The 18,383-nt window shown below is 41.8% G+C and overlaps 1 protein-coding gene across 7 annotated transcripts in view; it reads left to right on the forward strand.

Annotated features, from left to right (window-relative positions):
• Positions 1–18,020, forward strand: part of cabin1 (calcineurin binding protein 1) — an 89,290-nt gene extending 71,270 nt beyond the window's left edge. For 4 of the 7 annotated variants that reach the window (XM_061730411.1, XM_061730414.1, XM_061730416.1 and 1 more), the window contains 4 exons: positions 10,579–10,837; positions 15,210–15,362; positions 16,626–16,828; positions 17,664–18,020. In XM_061730411.1, coding sequence (XP_061586395.1) covers positions 10,579–10,837; positions 15,210–15,362; positions 16,626–16,828; positions 17,664–17,807 — 759 coding nt within the window. In that variant the 3' untranslated portion in view covers positions 17,808–18,020. The remainder of the gene's footprint in view (positions 1–10,578; positions 10,838–15,209; positions 15,363–16,625; positions 16,829–17,663) is intronic. The other 3 variants (XM_061730412.1, XM_061730415.1, XM_061730413.1) reach the window with 2 other exon arrangements.
• The last annotated feature ends 363 nt before the right edge of the window (positions 18,021–18,383 follow it).

The raw sequence follows: 18,383 nt of genomic DNA on the forward strand, positions 1-18,383 counted from the left end.
GTAGCTCCGTCTGTAGCCGCAGCTGCCCTGCAGACTGACGGGAGCGTGGCTGCCATATCGCGCCAAACGGCCCCTCCGACCACCACAAACATTCATACACACTCATACACATTCACACGATGTTATAATCTCCTACATCATCCAATATTGTCCTGTAAAAGTGTTCGTTTTTCTAATCTGCTACCGCTGCTGCTGCTACTACTTCTGCTACTTAATATAAGTAGCTTTTCCAACTGTTGCTCTGCTTACTGCCCCCTATCGGTCACCACCGGTATGACAGGCTCTACTCGGGTGGTACGCGACGTACGCAGTGGAGCATGAACAGACACAAAGCAGGCTACGCAGGCTACGCAGGTTACGTGCGTAGAGTATATTTCCGGCTTTACACGGCACAATGAGGCCAAACAGGAGCCTCACTCATCTCACTGTAGGGCGACCAGATCTGCTCTGTCATCTTTCAGTGGGAATACCCATAAAGCATAGCGACTTTACCAGCTATAGCAGCCTAGGAACTAAAACTGGTGACTAAGGCCCAATCCCAATACACCCCCTACTTTCTTTCACTAGCCCTAAAAAAGAAGGGACAGATTTTAGGGCACTTGAAATCTTCCCAGGGGTCTGTCCCAATTCTCCCCCTACACCTCGTTTTCATCCCTACTCCTAATCAGGAAGCTGAGAGCCAAAAGCTGTTTTAATTTCAGCTGTAGCGCTGTTTGGGAAGAATATGCTTATCAGCATCAAACTGTCAACTCCAGAGTGAGCCTGGTGAGGGGAGCATCATGATTAAGGGCCAATCCCAATACACCCCCTACTTTCTACCACTAGCCCTAAAAATGAGTAGGGCCCTTGTAATCTTCCCTAGGGATTGGGACACCACTTGCTACGTCACTGCGTGGTTTACGTTCGGGTACGTAAGCGACTGCGTAGTTACGTTTGCACATACGTCACACCATATCAGGAAGCTGAGAGCTAAAAGCTGTTTTAATTTCAGCTGTAGCGCTGTTAATATGCCACTTTATTAAGTTTTAATATTTTTTCAGGCGTAAAAGTAACCGTTAAGATCCCCAACCTGGGCTCAGTTTATCCAAATAACGCCTGTTAAGATATTTGACCCGATGTTTTCAGAGAAGAGCCGCCGGCTCGGAGCAGCAGCAGCTCATGTACAGACGTGATCGCGCTGCGCCGTCGTCCCGGGGGAGAAACCTGCAGCTCTTTGGAGATTTACCGCTGGCTGAAATAAATAATTTAGGAAGATAAATGTTGGTTTAATAGATGAAATCTAACAGTTGTAGCTACGCCTGTTAAGAAATTTGCTCCGAAAATTTCGAGATTTTATGCCTGCCGGCTCCGGAGCTGATTTATGGTTCTGCGTTAAATCGACGCAGAGCCTACGGCGTAGGTTATGTAACCTACGCCGTAGGCTCTGCGTTGGTGTAACGCGGAACCATAAATCAGCCTTTATTCTGGCGTGATCTTCACAACAATGGGAAAACGACATTCACTGAGTGACTATTATGAAAGTAAAATATATATTTCTCGCTAGAAATGTAATCAAAATGCATTTTTATGCAGAAACTAACTCAAAATATTGAGTTTATTCACAGAAAAATAAGAAATGTCCGCCATGTTTTTTTTTTGTTTTTTTTTATTCAGTCAGTTTCCTTCACTACCCCTAGGTGGAAAGAGGAATTGGGACACCACTACCCTCACGGGAACGCGCAAAATTTAGGGGTAGGGATGAACGAGGGGAAGGGCGAGTATTGGGACAGGGCCTTTACCAGCTATAGCAGCCTAGGAACTGAAACTAACTAACTCCGTATTCCATGAATTAAGGTGCGAGATCGCTCTGTTCTCGTCAAACTTTCTTTCTCTTTGTCCAACATTGGTATGCATGTCACATCCTCGTTCAGCCAGTACACACGATTTTGGAGCTAAAGTGACAGAAGGATCTGTTTGAATACAGTAGACCTGACCGTGTACCTGTAGCTAATTAGTTTTGTTTTGGTTTTAAACGCTGCAGCAGCAGTTATCTATTCATGTTCACTATCAAATCATTAGCTGCTCTGCCTCTTTCTGTGTTTGTGTCTGCCCCTTCCTCTCATCGCTCCTCCTGCCCACACAGTCATCAAGGGTCTCTCTCTGCCCACATCCTGTTGTCACGGTGATGTTCCCTCAACCTCAGTCTCATGAGAAGTGGATGTGGGCAAAATAAATCTGTTCTCCTCATTCAGCCATCAAACAATCTTATTTTCTGCATTACTCTTTTTATTTATGACGTTTTCATTATCATTACAGTCCTTTTAACAAGTGCTTGCCATGCAGAGCTACAAAGTATACAGGACTGTCTCAGAAAATTAGAATATTGTGATAAAGTCTTTTATTTTCTGTAATGCAAAAATGTCATACATTCTGGATTCATTACAAATCAACTGAAATATTACAAGCCTTTTATTATTTTAATATTGCTGATCATGGCTTACAGTTTAAGAAAACTCAAATATCCTATCTCAAAAAATTAGAATATTCTGGGAATCTTAATCTTAAACTGTAAGCCATAATCAGCAATATTAAAATAATAAAAGGCTTGCAATATTTCAGTTTATTTGTAATGAATCCAGAATGTATGACATTTTTGTTTTTTTTTAATTGCATTACAGAAAATAAAGAACTTTATCACAATATTCTAATTTTCTGAGACAGTCCTGTACATGGTAAACTTTCATACTTTCACATTAAACCACAATATATACCGTAGCTATTATTTAAAATCTGTTTTCTTAGGAGATGTAAAACATTTTTTTAAAACAATTCCAACACAAATATCTAGTTTTTCAGGACATGTCGTCTTAACGAGGTACTTTCATGTATTCAGGCAACACGGCAAGGGTAGATATCTATATATTGTTCTGATATCTATACGTTTGCTTCCAGGAAAGCATTTAAATCTTGGTCACCGTCTGGTTTCGCCCCCTCCCCCTGGAAGAGCTGCATTTGGAACCACGTTGAGCATTTACTTATTAATAGATATTAGGAATTTTTCCACAATAGAGCTCCAGTCTCACTTGTTTTTTCAGCCAAGTAGTTTTAATTAGATGTTTAGTTTGCCGGTCCAAGCCCACGCACGACATCTGCAGCTGCTCAGATCTGTGAAAAAGCAGCTTTCAGTTTACGTTGTGGGGCCTCCGTTTGACCGTCAATGACAGCAGCACTCGAGGAAGCTTCGTTCCAGCAGTGCTACTGCTACTTGTTGGTTTCTTATTAATCCAGGAGTTGTAAATAATCAAAGCTGATGTGTGAAAGCGCGTGCTTGAAGCTGCGGTGCCACTTTGCTGGACTCGGGGAACTGTCGGCCCCATCTGCCTCTGCTCGGCTCTGCCGATCCTCCGGGGAACTTTCTCACGACTACCTTTGATTGAGGCCAGTACGACTGGATCGTCCATCACACTGCTGAGGAAAATGACATAAGAGCTCTGCTGTTGCCAAATGATCTTGTGCCTCCCTCAGAGCCTGAGCGTGACAGTACGGAGCGTGACCATGAAAAGGCTGTAGGCTTTTGAAATCTTTACAAAACTGTCGTGCATGAAATTGTCTAGTTAACTTAGACAATGTGAGGTAGCGTTTCGCTCTTTACCGAGCCTGTTGTAATTGATAGGGCTGGGGATCGATTCTAATGTCAAGAATCGATTCAGAATCGATTATCAAGATTTGATTCCGATATTGATTTGGGTTAGTGTTATTAAAACAGTTTTTTGAGCTGTTGCATGAATTATATGACTGTAGTTATGCAAAATATTACTACTAGTATTATATTGAGATTAAACAGCAAGTATTGGCAGCTAATGATGCTGTAAGGACCAATCAGCTCCCAGAATGCTGATAGAACTGCTTTCAGAAACATCATGTGGGTCAGAATTACCAAACAGAGACGGATGAAATCGGTTTTATTTTTTGTTTTGATATTTTTATTAGGGGGTAAGGCACAGTTGAACAGGAATAAACAAAAAAAAGATATACAGTCTACCTCCTTTTTTTTTTTTTTTTTGAATTAAGAACAGAACAAAAAATCCACACAAAACAATGACAAATACACGAAAATTATTATATTCTTATATACAAGTAATATTTAAGTATTTAAGCTAAACAGTATGAATTAAAAAAATAGATGAATAAAAAGGGGAAAAAAAAAAAAAAAAAAGAAAAGTAAAAAGATAAATAAAAAGGAGGAAGAAAGAAAGGAATGAGAGAAGAGAGGGAGGGGGGGGATCCGTCAATCAGGAGGCAGGGACTGGAGAGAGTGGAAGAATGTAAGAAAGGGAAGCCACTTATTATAAAATTTGTTGCAACTACCCTTCAGTGAATATTTAATCTTTTCCAGCTTCAGAAAAAACATGGTGTCGTTGAGCCACTGGGTACTAGAAGGAGCCTTAGTCGACTTCCAGTGGAGAAGAAGGTGGCGTCTTGCCAGTAAGGAAGTAAAAGCCAAAATGTCTTTTTGGTTTGAAGTAAACCGGCCATGGTCCTCTGGGAGCCCGAATATGGCAACATGGGGGGAGACTTTTATATTCACCGAGAGTATTTTTGACATGGTGTCAAAATAATTCGACCAAAAGCGAGAAAGTAGTGGGCAAGAGTAAAACATATGGGCTAAATTGCAGGACGAGGCATGACATTTGTCGCATTCGTCAGTGACACTGGGATAGATCTGTGAGAGTCGAGCTTTAGAAAAGTGGACTCTAAACAGTACTTTAAACTGTATAAGTGTAAGACGAGCGCAGGATGAACTTGTGTAAATTTTTTTAAGAGCAGCGTCCCACCAGTCATCCTCCAAATTTAGATCCAGTTCATCTTCCCAGGCAGCCCTAACTTTAATAACTGGAGAGAGATCGTAAGACAGAAGGTCATCGTAAACCTTAGAGATCAGTGATTTTTGAAGTGGATCATGGTTTAAAAGCACCTCCCACTGTAGAGTCGGCGGAGAGGATGGAAAAACTGGAAACAAAGCTTTAGCGCAGTGTCTAATCTGAAAGTATCGAAAGAGATGAGAAGGCGGGAGATTAAATTCACCTGAGAGATCTGCAAAGCTGCGAAAGATACCATCCTTGTAAAGATCTCCAAAACTTTTCAGGCCCTTATTATGCCATATGAGAAAGGTTGAATCTGTAAGCGGAGGTCGAAATAAATGATTGTTCAGTAATGGAGCTAAAGTAGATGCTGACTTAAATTTGAAGTGTTTCCTAAATTGATACCAAATTTTAAGTGTGGAGTGAACCACTTGATTATTTGTAAAGACAGAGAGGTTGGATGGAATAGATGAGGTAAGTAGAGCAGGTAAAGAGGATGAAATGCATGACTGTGCCTCCAATTTACACCATGGCATATTCACCGATTTGAACCAAAATGAAATTTTTTGAATATGTGCTGCCCAATAATACAGTTGGAAATTGGGAAGTGCCAGTCCGCCATTGAATTTACATCTCTGAAGTGTGGATTTGCGGATTCTAGGAGCCTTCCCACACCATAAGAAGTCAGAAATAGTTTGATCAATTATTTTAAAAAAGTGTTTTGGTAAGAAAAGTGGAAGACAATGGAACAGAAATAGAAATTTGGGCAAAATATTCATTTTAACTGCGTTAATTCTTCCAATTAATGAAAGAGGTAAGCTTTTCCATCTATGGAGGTCAGATTTAATTGTAGACATTAAAGGTGAGAGATTAGCAGAGAAAAGAGAGCTTAACGTTCTGGTTACGTTGATCCCAAGATACCTAAAGCCGGAAGGACTAATCTTAAAAGGGATATCTGACTGTACGAGCTGTGTTGCTGAGTCATTAATGGGATAGCATTCACTTTTAGATACGTTCACTTTATAGCCTGAGAAAGACCCGAATCTCTGGAAAGCAGATAAAATTGAAGGAATGGAGAGGACAGGATCCGAGACATATAACAGTAAGTCATCAGCGTAAAGTGACAGCTTATATTCTGTTCCCAATCGGGAGATCCCAGTAAAAGTGGGGGAGGACCTCAGAAAGATTGACAGGGGCTCTATAGCTAGTGCGAATAATAGGGGAGAGAGGGGACACCCCTGTCTGGTGCCACGGGCTAGAGTAAAAAAATTGGACTGAATGCCATTAGTGGAAACGCTTGCTTGTGGAGACGTGTAAAGGACACGAATCAAAGAAATGAACCCATTCCCCAGCCCAAACTTCTTCAGTACAGTAAATAAATAGTCCCATTCAATCCTATCAAATGCCTTTTCAGCATCGACTGAGATTACGACTTCAGGTGTTGTGGTGATAGTTTTAGAGTGAATAATATTTAAAAGTGTCCGCACATTAAAGAATAACTGTCGCCCCTTAACAAATCCTGTCTGTTCATTTGAGACAATAGTTGGCACAATGTTCTCCAAGCGATAAGCCAAGGCTTTAGCAAGGATCTTAGCATCTACATTTATTAACGAAAGAGGTCTGTATGAGCCGCAGAGAGTTGGATCCTTATCTTTTTTTAAGAGGAGACTTATGGAGGCTTGCCTTAAAGTGGGAGGGAGAGTGCCATGTTCCAGTGATTCCTTATAAACAGCATGCAATAAAGGGGACAATTTATCCTGAAATTTCTTAAAAAATTCCACTGGAAATCCATCAGGGCCAGGAGCTTTGTTATTTTGCATACTTCTCACAGCGAGATTAATTTCTTCTACCGTTAATGGCAAGTCAAGATTTTTAGCAGCATCGGAGCCTATAACAGGAAAGTTGAGGCTATCTAAGAATGAATTCAATTCAGTGGAGCCAGATGGAGATTCAGACGTATATAAAGAGGAATAAAATGAGTGAAAGACAGAATTAATGGCGGTGGGATCCTGATGCAATGAGCCTGATGAATCTTTTATCTGAAGGATCATACGTGAGGCTGCCTGGCGACGTAGCTGATGAGCCATGAGCCGACTTGCCTTGTCTCCATGTTCATAATATACGGAGCGTGATCGTAAGAGAAGTCGCTCTGCGTCATTAGTGGTAAGGAGATCAAATTCAGTCTGTAAATCGACACGTTGCTTAAGAAAACTGGGAGAGGGGCAAGTAGCAAGTTGTTGGTCCAATTTTGTGATCTTAATAGAGAGTTCTTGTAATTTGGCTTTCCGGGACTTATTCAAGTGAGCAGAGAAGGAGATAATTTGTCCCCGCAAATATGCTTTTAATGATTCCCACAGAAGTGAAGATGAAATTGGTTCCATATCATTTTGATTTATAGAGATGTAATCATCAATTTTAGTTGTAATAAAATTGGTGAACTTATCATCTGAGAGAAGTAATGTATTTAACCTCCAAGATGTTGAGTAGCGTGGCTGTGAAGAGAACTGAATATCCAAAGAAAGAGGAGCGTGGTCGGAGATCACAATAGGATGATAATCAACAGACAGTACTTTGGGAATTAGTTTAGCATCAATAAAATAATAATCAATCCGAGAGAAAGATTGATGCATCTGAGAAAAGAAGGAATATTTTTTGGTACAAGGGTTATAAAATCTCCAAGGATCGGTGCAACCGTTCTTGGACACAAAATCTGAAAGAGACCTCGACATTGAAGAAGGAGTCAGATTTCGTGGGCTGGAGCGGTCTAGTTTGGGGTCAATTACGCAGTTCATATCCCCGCCAATTATAAGAAGACTGTCGTTCAATGAGGGGAGACATTCAAAAAGCTTATTCATAAAGTGTGGGTTGTCAAAATTGGGGGCATATATATTAACTAATAATATGGGAATATGAAATAGCGTACCCGCCACAATTAAGTATCTGCCGTTTTTGTCTGAAATCACCTTAGATGCTGAAAACTGCATTGACTTACCAATTAATATAGCAACCCCCCTGGCCTTAGAGTTGAAATCAGAGTGAAACACCTCAGAAACCCAGGGACATTTAAGTCTGACCTGGTCTTTGGTGCGCATGTGGGTTTCCTGAAGGAACACTAAGTCAGCTTTAAGACGTCTCAGGTGAGCAAATATTCTCGATCTCTTAATTGGACTCCCCATGCCTTTAATATTCCAGCTCAACAACCTCACAGAAGTACCAGTATTAGTGGCCATATGTTAAATTCCTAAAGATAGAGATGTACCGAATGCGGATCCCCAAGGAAGGAAAGGAAAGAAAGGGATGGAGGGAGGAAAGAAAGAAAGAGGAAAGAAGAAGAAAAAAAAAAAAAAAAAAAAAAAAAAAAAAAAAAGGGGGGAGAAAAAAAAATAAAAATAAATAAATAAATAAAAAAAAAAAAGGGGGAAAATTGAAAACAACAACAAACTTAACCTACTGAACCCCCCACCCCCCACCCCCCAATTGCACTTACAACGACCCCATCCCCAAACGATGGAGAACCCAGTGCAAACTCCAGAAGGAGTCAGATCCCTGAAAAGAACACTTACGGCTTTAAGCATAACTAACAAGATAATAACTAACAAGCTTCGTGTTGAGCTCCTGCAAGCCCAGCAACATTAACAGAGAGGTACAACCAATCACGACCAAGTTAAACTGAAAACCACATACCGTGTATATATGGGAGAGAAAAAAAAAAAAAAAAAACCGACACTGATGAACTGAAAAAAGTTCAACTAGACTTTGAGCGACGTGATGAAAGCGCTGGCCTCCTCTGCCGACCTGAACTCCCTTTCTGCGCCGTTGTGGGTGATGCGGAGGCGGGCGGGGTACAGCAGACCGTAGCGGATCCCCGGTATCTCGCGGAGCCGGCGGCGGACGTCATTAAAGGCGGCTCGGGCACGGGCCGTCTTCTGGGTGTGGTCGGGAAAGACAGAGAAAGTCAACTCTCCACACGTAATCCGTTGCTGAGCCCTGGCTCGGCGCAATATATCCACACAGTCTGTATGATAGTGCAGACGGGCGATGATGGGACGAGGGCGCTCTCCGGGCTTCGGCTTCGGCTGGAGGGTGCGGTGCGCCCGGTCCAGGAGAGGCTCCTTCTCCAGGCTGAAAGCCTCCTTGAGCAGAGAGGGAATATCCGTAACAGCAGAAGAGGTGGAAAAATCTTCAGGAATTCCCACGATCCGTATGTTATTGCGCCGGGATCTCGCCTCCAGATCTTCGCATTTACCATCCAGCCTCATCAGTTCAGCTGACAGATGCTCCACTTTAGCCTGTAAGGTTGTGATGTCATCGGTGCAGGATGAAAGAGATGTTTCCATTTCAACCACGGTGTTCTTCAGAGCGCGCACATCAGACTGGATGTTTGTAATGCTTTTTGATAATTCCGACTTCACCGCTTGCAGCTCAGTCTTGATGCTCGACAGGTTTTCAGTTAAAGCAGCCTGAAGCTCCGATTTAAAAACAGCCGCCATCTCAACGCGGAGTGATGCGAGCAGCTCGGCCTTAAAGTCGTGTGAAGGAGCGGCCCCGGCGGCCTCGGCCAGGCTGGACGGGGGGTCACCACGAGGCGGGGATGCTGCGTGCGGAGAGGGCCGCGGGGGTGGTGCGGATGGTTTGAGTTTTGGAGGCATTTTGGTCGGCAAAAATACGGGGCCAAAGTAGAATAATGAAGGTCGGGAAAAATAAACCGAAGGAAGATGAAAAAGCTGTACCAAAAATAGATATTTTTAAAGGTTGTTGCAGGAGCTCAAAAAAACACGTCCTAGTCCATTAGTCGCTACACCGGAAGTAAATCGGTTTTATTTTTTCCCACATTCCGTTTTTATTTGTTCCATTTTCGGTCTATTTTGGTTTTTAATTTTTGAGCATTTGGTTTTTTGCAAATGTAACCCCAAGACAGTATATAAAGTAATGAAATATAGACAATTTATGTAATTATAACCTAACACTTTAATGTTTTCATACCTTTAAACATATTTAAAGGCAAAAACATGGCACCAGTTATTCTCGTGTCCAACAAAACATTCCTTTTTTGGGGATAAACAAAAAAATAACCAAAAGTTGTAAATTAATGATGAAAATAAAAATACATAAATAAATAAAAGAAAAAAAAATTGATCTTTAGACATATTAATCAATTTTTAGGAATGAATATGAGAATCGATTTATAATTGGGAAATCGATTTTTTTCAACACAGGCCTAGTAATTGATGCAGCACGGTTCTGTGTTGCCTTCCAGTAAATATCAAATTCACAGAAAGGTTCGTATTCATCCATTTTGGTCTGAAAACTGAAGGTTTATTCATTTCTTTTAACTGTGCTCCTCCGTGTTACCATGACAGCGGCTGTGGAAGCGGCTGTTGTCGCAGGTTGTTTGTGCAGCTCTTGTGTTTGTAAGTGGTCCTCCAACGGACACCTAGGAAAGTGGTTGGGAGGGATGTAGAGCGGAGCTGAGCTCCGGTCCAGCCCGCAGGTACAGCGAGCGTCTGATCCCCCGGGGGACGACAGGGATATCATTACCTCGTCTGTGACAGAGCCTGGATTAATACTCCTGATGTGTGAGTGTGGATCACTTACTACCTGCAGCACTGTGTGTCGGTAGAAAAGGATGTGCTGTTTTTAAGAGCCCACCGGAGCAGGGGATGGTCTGCGGTTGTTGAAGAACCCTCAGGTCATTTTTAATGCTCTTCTTGACCAGTTTCCTTTCCTTCGTTCCTAGCAGCCTGCTGGAGACGCCCCGACCACACCCAAGTTTACCAAGGAGCACAGAGACATCTTCTTCCCCGCGTCCCTGCCGACGCCCGTCCTGCTCAGCCACTCCACCTTCCACCCGCTGTCCTGCAAGGACGGCCAGGCCAAGGCAGCGTACGAACCCCTGAGCAAGCTTCCCCGACCTCCGGCCTCTTTCTACGACCCGTCGCAGCAGAGGAGAGCAGCCGGCCAGTCGGCTGCAGCCATGGCCTTCCTGCCCCACACAGGTACCGCGCCGTCTCTTCTTCTACTTCATACACATGCTTTCTTTTTTTTTTGAGGTTTTTATCACACAGAAATGTAAACACGCATTCACACATGCTTTCTTCAGCCTGTGCTGAAAAATGTGTGTGGTAGAACTAGAGGTTGGACCCAACGTGACTCAGTAGTTTGCAGAAGCAGCACCATGTTAAACATCAACAACAATGTAATTGACTCACCGGCTCCAGTGGAGCCGACTAAAGCTGGGCATACACTGCGATATTTTAAATCGTTTGATTCAGCCCCGTCTCAAACTGCACGACTAGATCGCTGAGTTCAAAAGTTCACAGCCCACGATTTATGGTCTCACACTGTACGAGCCGATGCTCTGATGCTCCGTCTGCTCACACTATACGATCATAATACTCACGTCGGACTTCTGTTACTGGAACTCAAGGCCGGTTTTGGTGCAGGGGTGGGCTGTGTCCACCCGATCAAAGGTTATGGGGATCCTTTATTTTTTTATAATTTAATTTTTTTTATATAAATAAAAAAAATCCCAAAATATCTGTACCGTTTTTGATTGGGTCGGCAATGAACAATGAACGCATACAGCAAAAGTTGTGTCTCGCCGGAGGAACCCGAAGTCCCAGCAAAATGAGCACTTCTTTGTGTTCAGAACACAAATAGCAACATTTATAAGGCGTTATAAATAACAGGGGGACTGTGCCTGGGCCGGGACTCGTGTTTGCAGAGGCAGATTGTGATGTTTTGCCCTGAAGGCTGATTTATGGTTCCGCGTTACACCAACGCAGAGCCTACGGCGTAGGGGACGCGGCGACGCACACCGTACGTGGAAATGCGGTCTTTTTTTCTGCTATTAAAACATGATTTGTAATGTGAATTTGCAAAACTTAAACTACAAATAATAGTTTTTGACGTGACATCAGTGACTACGCATGCTCTCTGTGAAAGGATGAGGTAAATCGGGTCGCAGCACTGCTTCAACTGTGCGATTCCTTCACGAGGAGCGACCAGGATTTCAAACACGTTTGATTTTCTTGCGAGCACACGATTCATGATCGGGAGCTCGTCGTGCGGTGTTAATCTCTCGTCGTTACCCCACGTTTACTGCACGAGGCACGACCAACGATTGGGTCGAAATCCGGCCCGATCCAAAAAATAGTCGCACGACTGGAAAATCGTCTCAAAACGAGCCGACAATCGCACAGTGTCTGCCCGGCTTAAGAGAAGAAAGGAAGTTTTTTCACATGAGAAAATAAGATATATCCTAAATAGTGTCAGGCCATCTAAATGTATGCAGGGAGCACCACTGGAGCATCCTTTGTTTTTTATTTTAATTATTTTAATTACTCCTTAAACTGATAATTGTTAAGACTCAGTTTTAAGATTAATTTTGGTAAATTTATAGCCGATATTTTGTGCGTTAAGGCCAAACGTCTCCACTACTTTTCCAAAGGACGTCTTCTAACATCCTGCCTGAGTAGAGTCGTACATGTAGTTCTTATTGTCTGCAGTTTCTCTAAACATGTAGACTCTCAGTCCAGATCACAGTGACTCTTAAAAGGCTGGGACTTCTTTTAATTTCATTATTGAAGACATCTCACCGTCCAGCATGAAGATATCATCCAGTATAGGTGAAACATCTTCAAAAACCAGAGAAAAAGCAGTCCAGTTGTTCAAGCCTTTCAGAGTCATTTACAGCTTTTAGGTCGACTGGGAGATCAGCAGGGGACGATCACTTCAGGGAAGAGACACAAATCTCCCGATGTTTGGGAAGTGTACTTAGAACTCATTGCTGATTGGTCTGTAATTATGTTATTTAAAAAAAACGTGCTGATGTCTTTCCCCTGTGGCATTGTGTTAACAATCTTCCGACCAACAAGGGCTCTGCATCTGCTGGTGATCAATTAAACCAGGGCCGGCTGCTACTTGCACTTTTCATTTGGACAAACTAATTTTGGATTTCGGCCTCATGTGATCATTGTCATATTTACTTTTATGAGCCAAACCTGTTATTTTTACTTGCCTGTGCCTGAATATTCACAGCCACAAGGCAGAATGAATCAGAGCTGCAGTATTACAGAGTTTACTGTAATTTTATATTCATAACAAATGCATGCAGCAGATATACTTGACTCATCAGCAGTTAACTGTAAAAATCTTCCATTTACATATTTCAACCAAAGCCCCCGTATTAACATTGCTGCATGATAAATGACGTTTATTTGTGACAGGTAGCTTCATGTAGTCGCTCTAAAGCTGGATAACCTTTAAAGTTTGTGCATGAAAAATTGTGCTTGCATCAACTTGTGTTTGCATGCACAGTTCCAGGTTTGCATAAAGCCACAACTCACCACTGTGAGTTATGTAATCGTTTCCTAGGCAACATTACAGAAGAAGCCTGTAAGAGTAGCAGTTGAAATGTCTTAATATTGAAGCGTGCAGGGGGTATTTTAGCTGTTACATTTTTCAGTTGTTTTCTGACATCAAATGGCAACATTTGATAAATGGTGTTCTTCTCTCAGCCTCAGTCTGTTTCTCATTTCTTTTTTCAGCGTTAATGTTTTAGTTTTGATGTCTTTAAGTGTTAAAGGAGACCTATTATGGCATTTAATGTATATTTTAAACAGGCCTTGAATGTCTTAAAAACAATCTAAAGCTTGTTTTTTCTACATAAATCATAAATCCAGCCTGTGGGCCCTGTCACTAGTTTTACCGCTTCTAACCTCTTTTTCTGCGCCTCATTTTTAGGGAAGGGGGGGGTATGATAATGAGGCTCTGTGCTGATTGGCTCCCTGAATGACGTGTAGCAGGGGAGGAGAATAAACCTCGCTCCGCCAGAGCAGCCCGAACCTGTAAATAAATACAACACTGAATTTTCACAAATGGCAACTTTATTGTTAAAAAAATAAAATATGAGTTGTATATAAATAACATTTATGCACTATTTAAGCCGGATCTGCCCGGCGGATGCTGAACGCTGCCCCGGAGCCAAGCCAGGCGCCCGGGAGCAGCGCTGCTGGATCAGCGCGCATCACCGCGGCTTTAACGGGGGAATCTGACCGGTTCCGACCGGCCGGGACCGCAGGAACCGGCCTGGACTGGTAGCAGGGACTCCCGGGGACCGACCAGCGGAATTTCAGCCGGATCTGCCCGGCGGATGCTGCGCGACGGGCGCCGCAACGCCACGGCGGGCGCACAGATCGGCTCCGGAGCGCATCTGCGGCGCATCGCCCGTTACCGGGGATCAAACCTACAGATTTGCCTGAAAATCTCGAAGGGTGAAGCTGGTCCGACCTGGGACGGACCCCCGAGGACCCAGCTCCCAAATCACCCGGGAACCTGCATGATTTAACCTGGATCCGCGGCGCTGCGGCGCCGCGTCCGACTGGCTGAAGGAAGGACCGCTCCAGCCAGAGCCAGAGAGCTGGTTGTGGGCGTGGTTTCAGCAGCGGAGGCTGAACCTATGGAAATGAGCGCCTATGGTGACGTCACCCTAGGCGCAGATTCAGAATGGCTCAAAAAAAGGTCACGTGACACTGGGGGACTCTGGCCGGCGGGGGTCAGAGACCTTGCAGAAATTCATGGTATTTTGTCTCCCCTGTGCTGGCAGGGTGAGGGGAGACCACTTTATATATGTTAAAACAAGAAAAAACGTGTTTTTCATAATAGGTCACCTTTAATGACATGCATGTTTTCACAGATGTTCATGTCAGTCGTTTTAGGAATTTAGGAATTTTATTGAAGGATAGCCCCTTGAGCTGCAACATCTCCTTTTCAAGGGGGTCCCATAAAACATACAACATTTCAATATATCACATTACAGTACAGACATACATGACATAAAACAAACACACTCCCTCCCACACACAACCTCTACCCACATAAGTCTAGTTACAAAGTAGACTAATTAAATAACCGAAACAACGAGATAAATATAACATAACAGAGAGAAAAGAAAAAATAAATAAATAAATAAATGGAAAAAAGGCACAAAAAAATAAATAAATAAATTAAAAAAATTAAAAACATAGGCAATTTGTTTTAAAATGAGATTATAATGCCAACTTAAAACAATGAAAAGAGGTAATAGAACGCAAAAAGAGAGGAAGATTATTCCAATCTGATGGAGCTTTAAAATAAAATGATCTTTTACCAACCTCTTTTAAAATTCTAGGAACAAAGAAAAAAGGAAAATTCATATGTCTAAGTGAGTATGGAGAGTTATATGGAATCATGAGTTCTTTTTAATATGGAGGACAGCATAAACCCCACGTTTAAGGGATGGAGTCAACGACTGAGACTCCTCTCCTCTCTTGCTCTTGTTTTGTAAGTATGTTACAGCTTCTTTATTTTTGTTATTTCTCCTGACAGAGGAGCGGGAGGAGCCGTCGGAGGGACTTCTGTACCGGCAGCAGGAGTCACATCTTTGTCAGCAGATGAAACTCGCCACCGTCTCCCAGGGGCAAGAGCCGCCAGCCGGCTGGTTCCAGGAGGAACCCGCAACATGTAGCAGCACACGCCCAGGTCAGACGATTACAAGAACACCCAACCCAACTATCAGAGGTGGAAAAAGTACAAAAATATTGTACTTAAGTAAAAGTACAGATTTTCTGCTTGAAAATTACTTAAGTAAAAGTATAAAAGTACCTCAATTTAAATATAATAAAGTACCAAAAGTACATGGTGTAAAATGTACTTAAGTACAAAAGTACAAAGTACAAAATTATTTTCAAAAGGATTGCAAATAAATGAAGTCCCAACATTGTCATGCTGTCGAAAGAGGCTTTATTCCAAGAATTTGCTTTAATTTGTAGCAAGTAACGAAGTGTCCAATTTTAAATATAGCGGATTAAAAGTACGATTTTTTTTTTTTTCCTTGAAAATGTAACGAAGTAAAAGTAAAAGTACAGAAAAATGAAAGTATCAATAAAAGTACAAATTCTCAAAAATCTTACTTAAGTACAGTAACGAAGTACTTGTACTTCGTTACTATACACCACTGCCAACTATCTGTTTAGTTTAGTTTATTGTTTTGCACAGTTTTTAAAAATATACAGTAAATATCAAATATAAATACTATAGGTGCAGGAAGAGGCAAAAAACCCACTGGGTTTATTTGAAGCCTCCACCGAAGTTATTAAAATTTCATCTGTTATAAAGAACACAAGATTAACATACAAAAACAAAAAGTATAACTACACAAAAGTGATGGCAAACTAATAATGCAATATATAAATAATAAAGAATCAAGACAAAAAAAATGTGTGTGTGTGAGTGTGCATGGGATATTGTTTTTACAACTTATATTACTTATATTGACTCCTGAGCAAATGAGACGGTACATGTCACTATGAGTGAAACACAAAAAAAAAAAAAAAGAGAACATGGATACATGTACAACCTTACATTGGGAAAACAGTTACAAAACAGAAGTCATGTGGTCCTTCAAACGTCTTTTGTAACATTACAAAGAGGAAGAGTCTTTGCCAGGTGGGAAAAATCATTCCACAATTTAGTCCCTAAATCTCACCGAAAATTGACGTCTGCAAGTGAGAAATTTAGGAGGATGAAGATCTGAGGATTGTCCAGTTGAATAAGAATGAACCTGTGAATTTAATTTAAAGTAAGTCTTGAACTGTCCAGGAATATTCCCTTCACTTGAATTTAGCTTATAAATAAAAACGCAAAACTGAAACAGTGTACTGTAACTGTGTATTTTTTACAACTGTGACCTTTTGTGTTTGAGAAATGTTCATGTGAACATCCTTCCACTCACTGTTTCCTCAGACCAGCAGCAGTATTCCAGCAACGAGCTGTCCAAGCTTCCAGATCCCTGCAGAATCCGCTCCAGAATCCCAGCCAACATGCCAAAGCTTTTCATCCCTTCCACCGTCACCAAGTTCCCACCAGAAATCACAGTAACGCCTCCGACCCCCACGCTGCTGTCCCCTAAAGGCAGCATCTCAGAGGAAACCAAACAGAGACTTAAGGTAACGCTCTCTCCGGCTGAGAAACACGCACGTCACGTCTGAAACGCTGCCGCTCAGCTCCCTCAGGGTAGAGTAGCCAAAAATTGTACTCAAGTAAAAGTACTGTTACTTCAGAATAATATGACTCAAGTAGAAGTAAAAAGTAGTCATCCAAATAATTACTTGAGTAAAAGTAAAAAAGTACTTGGTGAAAAAACTACTCAAGTACTGAGTAACTGTTGAGTAACGTCTGATTTATTTTTTTAACAAAACCATTCAAACAGACAAAAGTACAAAATAATCATCTTCAGGCAAATTAAATCAATAAAATAAATTAAAATTAATAAAAAATAAAAAATAGCTTAAATTAAAATAATCTTAAAGTAAATTCAAGTACTTAAAATAATAACAGAATAAAAAAATTAATTAAGCACAATAGCACAAAATTTCAAGCCTTTGTACTTTTCTTTTTTAACCAGGCAGAACTAGAACAAGCCCATGAACTCATAGAAACTCTGTGTGTGTTTGAGTCTGTGTAAATGTGACAAAACATGCAAAAACAAACATTTTTCCCAAAGAATCACTCAGTGATGTAATGACATTGACGTGTATGTGGATAAAAGGGATAAAAGAAAAGTAACAGCTCAACGTAGCCTAATGTAGCGGAGTAAGAGAAACAGTTTCTTCTTCACAAATCTACTCAAGTAAAAGTACAAAGTATAGTGATTCAAAACTACTCCTAAAAGTACAAAATTTCCCAAAACTTACTCAGTTTATGTAAATGTAACGGAGTAAATGTAACTCGTTACTACCCACCTCTGCTCAACAGTGACCTCTGCTGTCTGATCCCTTACAGAACGTTATCTTGTCCTCCCAGTCTGCCGCCACCGTCAAGAAGGACACGCTGAGCCAGCCGGCGCTGGAGGTGCAGGAGACGTCCAGCCAGGAGTCGTCGCTGGAGAGCGAGTCGGACGAGGAGGACGATTACATGGACATCTGAGAGTGAACTGTCGTCACGTCCTGGCCCGACTGACAAACGTCTTTTCAAAAAAGGATTTGTTTCTAGTGCAACTACAAACGCATGGAGTGCTGCTGGGTGTATGAAAAGTATACTTCAGGTGCTCTTCGGCATGGGGATCCAAAAGATTGAAAAACAATTTAGAAAAACCGAGGCACTCAAGAAGTTAGAAAAATATAAAAAGCCTTTATTGAATCATGGCTTAGTAAAAGTTAAAAACTGCCAACATGTTTCGGCCTTGTAGGCCTTCTTCAAGGCAGATAACAACTTTGTTATCTTAAAAACGTTATCTGCCTTGAAGAAGGCCTACATGGCCGAAACATGTTGGCAGTTTTTAACTTTTACTAAGCCATGATTCAATAAAGGCTTTTTATATTTTTCTAACTTCTTGAGTGCCTCGGTTTTTATAAATTGTTTTTCAAGGATTTGTTTCTGTCTTTGTAAAGCTTTCCCCCCCACCACGTTGTTACAATACACCCTTGAACCAGAAGATGCCGTGTTCTCATCAGCGTCTGCTGGCGCCTTCGCCCCGGTCGCCCCGGTCGCCCCGGGGGCCTT

Source organism: Cololabis saira, chromosome 9 (genome assembly GCF_033807715.1).
Source record: "Cololabis saira isolate AMF1-May2022 chromosome 9, fColSai1.1, whole genome shotgun sequence".
In the NCBI taxonomy this organism is placed as follows: Eukaryota; Metazoa; Chordata; class Actinopteri; order Beloniformes; family Belonidae; genus Cololabis; species Cololabis saira.